Source organism: Ixodes scapularis, unplaced genomic scaffold, assembly GCF_016920785.2.
Source record: "Ixodes scapularis isolate PalLabHiFi unplaced genomic scaffold, ASM1692078v2 PGA_scaffold8__174_contigs__length_109621045, whole genome shotgun sequence".
Taxonomy (NCBI): Eukaryota; Metazoa; Arthropoda; class Arachnida; order Ixodida; family Ixodidae; genus Ixodes; species Ixodes scapularis.
The window spans coordinates 77,882,774-77,889,342 of record NW_024609883.1 but is presented as its reverse complement, the minus strand read 5'-3'; the positions used below and the strand labels follow the sequence as shown (position 1 = coordinate 77,889,342).

Genomic DNA, 6,569 nt, shown 5'->3' with positions numbered 1-6,569 from the left:
AAGGTCCAACATCGAATAGGTACGTGGTATTCATTATTATTGTGTGACAGTGTTCGGAGTGTCAGTGATTCTTTTAGGTCTAGTAAGAGGCGCTGATCTATCATTTATATTACACACGCGATTAGAGTGACCGGACACAACATTCTTTTCGTCAATATTAAAAAATGAGGCAGATTTAAAAAAAAAAAAGTTAAAAAGGTACGTCGCTGGCGAAAGTCTTTATAAGCATAAATAGAAATTCAACGGAAGTAGATACAATGTAACAGGAAATCACAACATATCAACCCTCCGTTGTCGTCGACGGCACGTGAAGGTGATGAATATTCCAGCTTGTTCAAAAATTTAAAGCACACTCTCGACTGGCCATCAGCCATGGCTAATATATTCCTCATAATTTGGATGGAAACGGTCCAGTGCACGAGCCGTGTCTGTCGTTCGATGATATTTTTGTCTCCTGAACGGCAACAACGTATATCTGCTCTTTTGAGAGGAGCCTGTACTGTTAGAATCGTCGTGCATGTGAACACAGTCCTCTGAAGTTGAGCGAAGCTGAGGAAAGGGGATGCCAGGAAGATCTTAGTTAAATGGGGTAATGCATCACCGTCGTTCATCCCAAACTGCGTGGCCTTACTGTAAGGGTGCTCTCGCACCGCGGTTGGCTTGGGTTTGGCGCCAGCTCCCCTGTCGTTCTTGAACTCCGAGGCACCTGCTGCAGCCGGCTGGGGTGTAGCTGTTGAAGGAGCGGGTTGTTTGAAGGTTGCTCCGCTGAACGTGGGACGTTCTCGTCGAGGTAGAAATGGCTGACAAAAAAGCTCCATGGTTGCGTATAAGGGGGGGGGGGGGGGGGGGGGGGAATTCGCCATCTGAAAACTTTCCCTTGGTAGCCGTTATGGAGTCCGCTTGTGGTATCGACACTTGCTCGGAGTTAGCTTACACCATCGCAGGATTGTCGGGCTGTGGCCGTTGTGTTGAGGTTTCCAGCTCCGTGTTCTGAGTCGTGGCACTGGGATGGATGATACCTCCTGTCTCACGGCGTGTGTCAGAAAGGAAAGCGAATATTCGGTAAGCGGTGCCGTTGAGACGCCCTTCTCGTCTTTCCTGGAAGGCCTGTCGCACATTATGTGCTTACCGGTCTTTGTCAACATGATGAAGCTTGTCTATATCGCCACCCCCATTGACTCTTTGAGTGACCTTCGTGAAAGCGGAAGTATTAGGGTCCCTTTTTGTTTTGTTTTGTGAATGGAACGGACGTGCACCGCCGTTTTGAGGAAACAATTTGCACTTTATTTGCCTAGAAAAAAAAAAAAAAAAATCCGTGAAGGGCCGTTCTCCCCAGCGGGAGCGAAGGACACGGGAATATCACAGACGAGTGCGGGCGCACTCAGGAGTCTTGTCTTTTCGCGGGACATGGCCTCTTGAACGTCTGACCGTTAGTTCGAAACCAAAGATTAACCACTGAAAAAGAAAGGAACAAATTGGTTAAAAAGAAAGCTTGCTTTGGGTAGTTTTGGCAGACCGCTTTCGAGTTCACGTCAGCTCGTGGTGCTTTCCATTGTGCATGCCCGGCCTGATGCGACTACGGGCCCACCACTTGATACGATACGATACGATACGATACGATACGATACGATACGATACGATACGATACGATACGATAGAACTTTGTTTTTCACCACAAAACCAAGTGGTGAAGGGAGGCCGGAGAAAAAGCTGCAGAAAAGCAGCTTGACGCGGCTCCGGGCCCCCCATTCAGCAGCTACGACGGAGTACATATAACACAGTGGTCAAAGAAGAGAAAATCAAGTGAACAAATTGAATATTTGGCTGTTTGACAATTGCACACTATCTATGTTTTTAACAAAATATTCATTCAGAACAGACGGTAAAACATAACTTATTTTTTTTTTTTATTTTCCATCGTTGGTCCTACACTTTTTTACTGCCGATACTGAGAAACGGAAGAGAGGAACTGGTTTTGCCTGTTTTTGTTACCATGCGACCGTTGTTTCAGGATCATCTTACGGATCCCAAAGCTCACGCAGCTAATTAAAGAAACACGGACAAACAGGGAGCTCCGTACTCGGCGCCAACTATTCCGTGCTACGTCAGCCTACCCTTGCTGTCTAGGATAGCGTAGTTTTAACAGTCCTGCAGCTCCGCACCGGTGCGAGAGCGCCTGACTCCCTCTTGCGCCTCATCTTCACGTGTTCGTGCAAGTATAGCTTCCACAGCGTTTGAGCACCGCGGCATGTCTAGGCTATAGCCTTGCGTTGACTCCCACCACACAGGCGTATAGATGTAGAAATGGGAACCGTTACCGGTATCCCAGAGCTATCAGATGTTTTCTTGTATTGCTCAACTCCTGTGTGATTAAGGTTTCTGAAATGTGGGTGCTTTCTTTGCTTGTTTCATTCCAGATACGTGCAATTTGTATTATAGATTCCCGTCTACAGCTGCTGAACGTTACGGTGCAGAGGCATCGTCAGGCACCATGCCTTTCTTTATCTCCGCTGCCCACTGCGCGAGAGAAATAAAAGACAACAAGTACCGTGTTTCGTGCCATGTAACACAGAGCAGGCACCATGAAGGGTAGCCCGGTCGTAGCTTCCATCTTCTCGCATGTTGTACCAGAACGCTGCTGAACCCTGTTAAAAAAAACAGTACGAGAAGCATGACGCGTCGTGATGTGAAATATAAAAGCCGCGCGTTTCCGAGTCGAATTTGGGAGCGGCGACTCACCATCTTTGGCATCACTCCTGCCTTGGCGTAGGGAAATACAGTAGAGCCGCCCAAGTTCACGTCAGAAAGCTGTAAGAGAGAGAAATAAAAGTTACACTATCTCGACCATGCTGACGAAGACCGGCGAGCGGAGAATGTTTGTTTTGAAGGAGCTGAGCACATGCTGTATGCGTTCGTCTGTCTGTGTGTGAGTTCACTGTATTACATCACGTGACGTCACAGACTCGCGTTATTTCATGACGTCATGTAACGTCACTTGACTGTGACATCACTGAGTCATATGACGTTACGGTGTCAGGTCGTCACGTCTCACTATAAGGTTGCGTCGTGATATTAGGACGTGACGTGACGTTACGTGACATTATGACGTGCTGCAACGTCACAGTGACGGGACCTCAGGGGTGTCGCGTGACTTCTTGACGTGGTGTCAGGACTGGCGTCACCGTGCTGTCACGGTCCTTCATGAAGGTTCTTCGTGACGGTTTTTTCTAGCTGGCGGTTTTCCCGTAGAATTCGACTGATCTACTAATAAAAGAAAGTTTTTCGTTACAATATGCTCTGCGAGGCTGAAACGTCACCCAGAAAATAGGAAATATTGCACGAAGGTCGTACTAGCCACGAGCCTACTTGATACCGAAAAACATAGAGAAGAAAAAAAATCTAAAGCGCCTACTATCACCTACGCACAAGTATCGATCCACCGGCTATTGTAAGCTCCCGTGCGAGTATAAATATCTCGTCTATTTTTTTCCCTCCTAGCGTCAATATGGCCGACATTAACCACTCATAAAGCTTCATTCGCTCGATTATATACTTGTCAAGCGGACGCAATGGAACGCGGTACCTTGGGAACCCTTTCATCGGCTCTAGGCGCACCTAATCACGCCTGGTCCAAACGTCTATATGACCTCAATATTGATACTTTTATGCGGGCGCTCACAGTGTCTAACAGCATTGCGCCGGGAGGTCCTTTCAGACCTACCAACGGATAATTAGAGAGTTTTAGCATAGCGTTACCACAGACTACTGCGGGCACGGCAACGCACTCACACCATCGATACACCATACAAAAGACTCTGTGCAGGCATGTTCATGCGTACGAAGCAAACATGCTTGAACATGCTTGAGGCCCGTTCGCAGCGAACACAGTGTCCTTTGTATGATGCATGAGCAGTTTGGCTGCGTCTTAAAAGCACGCTGAGAAGAGGCCTCCGGTAGAAACGCCGCTTTGTACAATAACCTGCGGCAACGCTGATGTAAAACTCCCTATTACAAGATTCTGTAGACGCGGTGCACGGACATCGACGGGCCATGATCGACAGAAAACAATATATACTACAAACAGATGTACACGTCCGCACTGCTGGGATGCTGCTGACGTAACCACGACAACGGCACCGATGACAGCCTCGACGACCATCGATAGTCATTAAAGAGTTTTTATAACTGTACGAGTCCCCGACGCTTTGGGCATGTCCCGAGGAGCTCGACCATGGGTCGTCGCACTGCGGATGCGCGGACCTTCCGCGCGTGCGCAGTATGGCCCTCCAAGCTGCTCGGGGGATCCAAAGCGCCGGGGTTTCTTATGCGGAGCGCAAGTTCGTTTGATTCTTGCACAGGGGTTGCGGTGGCAGACGACTTGCTCTCCGTGTAGTCTAAAACTCGCTATGGAGAGAGAAAGCAAGCTTTATGAACGACGACGGGACTTACGTAAAACATGAAAGTGGCAATGCGGTCTCCGCCGAGTTTATCGACTTCGTCCAGCTCTTCTCTCTAGAAAAGAATTCAGTGAGAATAAGAAAGTTTGTAAGTATATATGACAATCTGTAAAGACGATGAAACCATACGTTGTCACTGTATATCGCTTACGATGGGACCCTGATTCAGCAATCGGCCAGCCCTGCTTACAGCCACGCGGAAAATATTTCGATGGCAACTCGGTTATGTCTTTGAGGTCGTTACGAACGGAGCGCATGCTGTTTCAGATGCAAAGAGCGGATATCAAAATAAAAACACTCAATTTGTGGGCTGCACAAGATGAGCATATCTTTACGCCACTGTTTAGTATTTAGGTGAAGACAAAATGTGGTTAGGGTTAGAAAGTGTGTCTTCTGAAAATCTGAACGCCGCATTAAGGCGTACTGCGCCACATTGAGCAAAGCGGCCGAAGTTACAAATATGAAATTCGCTTTCTTAAGTATCACATGAACGCTATTTGGGCGCTCTGTTGATCAAGCGAAAGAAGGATTCAGTATGGCACCATTCGAGTCTGACTGTACCATGTTCGATCGAGGAAGTAGAACTCAATGTTACGGCCCGCTTAAATGAACTATACTCGTCGCAGAAATATGAATCGGCTTCAGAGTATGACGCTAGCGGTAGGGGTGGGATCCGAAGGTTTGAGATGATGACGTACGTTCAAAAGATAAAAAAGAAAGACAACATTTAAATTTGAGTCAGTGTCCACCTAAGTTTAATTACGTTGGAACAGAAACAATATTGTGGGCGCCTGTGGTACTTATTGCAGTAAAAGAAACTTCTCAACAAGAGAGGAAACATTGTCTTCGTTCTTGCTGACAAGTTTGTTTCACTGGAATAAATACTACATAAGCCCACAGTATTACTTTTTTTTTTTATACCAAATTTGGCTTATGTGGACATGTAGTCATAAAGAAATTTCGTATTTTCTTTTTATCTTTTTATTCAGGTAACGTCATGTTCTTAAATTTTCGCGTCCATCACTGGAGTCATATTCTGAAGGAGTTTCATCTATCTGCATTGCGTAGTTTAGGTGTGCCAAAAAAAGGAGGTTAATTGTTTTTCGTTGAACTAACAGAAATAAATACTTCTTTTTCGGTTTACGAAAGCTTTAATTTTATGCTGAAAGAGTTATTAGCTGCTCGGTACGGGCGAAGTATAGGCTCATCGTCCTGTCATTGCACAGGTGAAGTAATATTTTTCCAGTGACGTGGAGGTATACGTTTACTAATTAATTGATTAAAAAACTTCACATACCTGTTCAGGTGTATAGTGTTCAAACAGGTAGTCGTGATGCGGTTCGTAGTGGCCACCGGGTCCGTAAGAATTGTACTGTAAACGGAGAAGATGTCACGAGAAACCAGACACGCGATTCGACCGCCAAAGTTAGGTATTTTGTTTCATAGTATAAAAAGGCGCGAATTGTGTTTTTGAACTTTTCTTTCGAGAACGAGAAGGTATATCCCTCGGAAACTCAAAACAGTGAACCTATTGGAGGAATGGTAAAATGAAGATATAAATTTGCTATATTAACTAAATACTATTAGATATTACAAAAGACCGCCTTTTTCTTTCGATTGCTTGCCGTTTGCTAAAAAAGAGGGCGTAAACCTCGTCAAGCCGACATCTGTCGACTTTTTGTTCATGCCTCCAGTGCATGTATTAGTGTACGGACGCAAATAAAAAATGTTTGATTGATTGATTGACACCGTCTGAGGCCTGCTTCTTTCTTGTATGGCTGCCATGTTAGATTGGTCATGCAAAAAACTGTCTGCAGTCATGTCTGAAGCGTACATATGTACGAAGCAAACCCGCTTAATTCGAAGATGCCCCAAGGTACGAAGCTAACCCGCTTAATTCGAACATGCTCCAAGGCACGAAGCAAACCCGCTTAATGCGAACATGCTCCGAGGCAGGAAGCTAACCCGCTTAATTCGAACACGCTCAAAAGGCACGAAACTAACCCGCTTAATTCGAACATGCTCCAAGGCACGAAGCAAACCCGCTTAATTCGTACACGCTCCAAAGCACGAAGCAAACCCGCTTAATTCGAACATGCTCCAAGGCACGAA

At 46.0% G+C, this 6,569-nt stretch overlaps 1 protein-coding gene across 1 annotated transcript in view; it reads right to left on the bottom strand.

The window, feature by feature from the left end:
• Positions 1–1,328: 1,328 nt before the first annotated feature.
• Positions 1,329–6,569, bottom strand: part of LOC8024820 (prolyl 4-hydroxylase subunit alpha-2) — a 90,493-nt gene continuing 85,252 nt past the window's right edge. The window contains exons 10-14 of the mRNA XM_029975635.4: positions 5,755–5,829; positions 4,450–4,512; positions 2,740–2,808; positions 2,549–2,645; positions 1,329–1,455 (exon numbers count right to left, since the gene is read on the bottom strand). Coding sequence (XP_029831495.4) covers positions 1,382–1,455; positions 2,549–2,645; positions 2,740–2,808; positions 4,450–4,512; positions 5,755–5,829 — 378 coding nt within the window. The 3' untranslated portion in view covers positions 1,329–1,381. The remainder of the gene's footprint in view (positions 1,456–2,548; positions 2,646–2,739; positions 2,809–4,449; positions 4,513–5,754; positions 5,830–6,569) is intronic.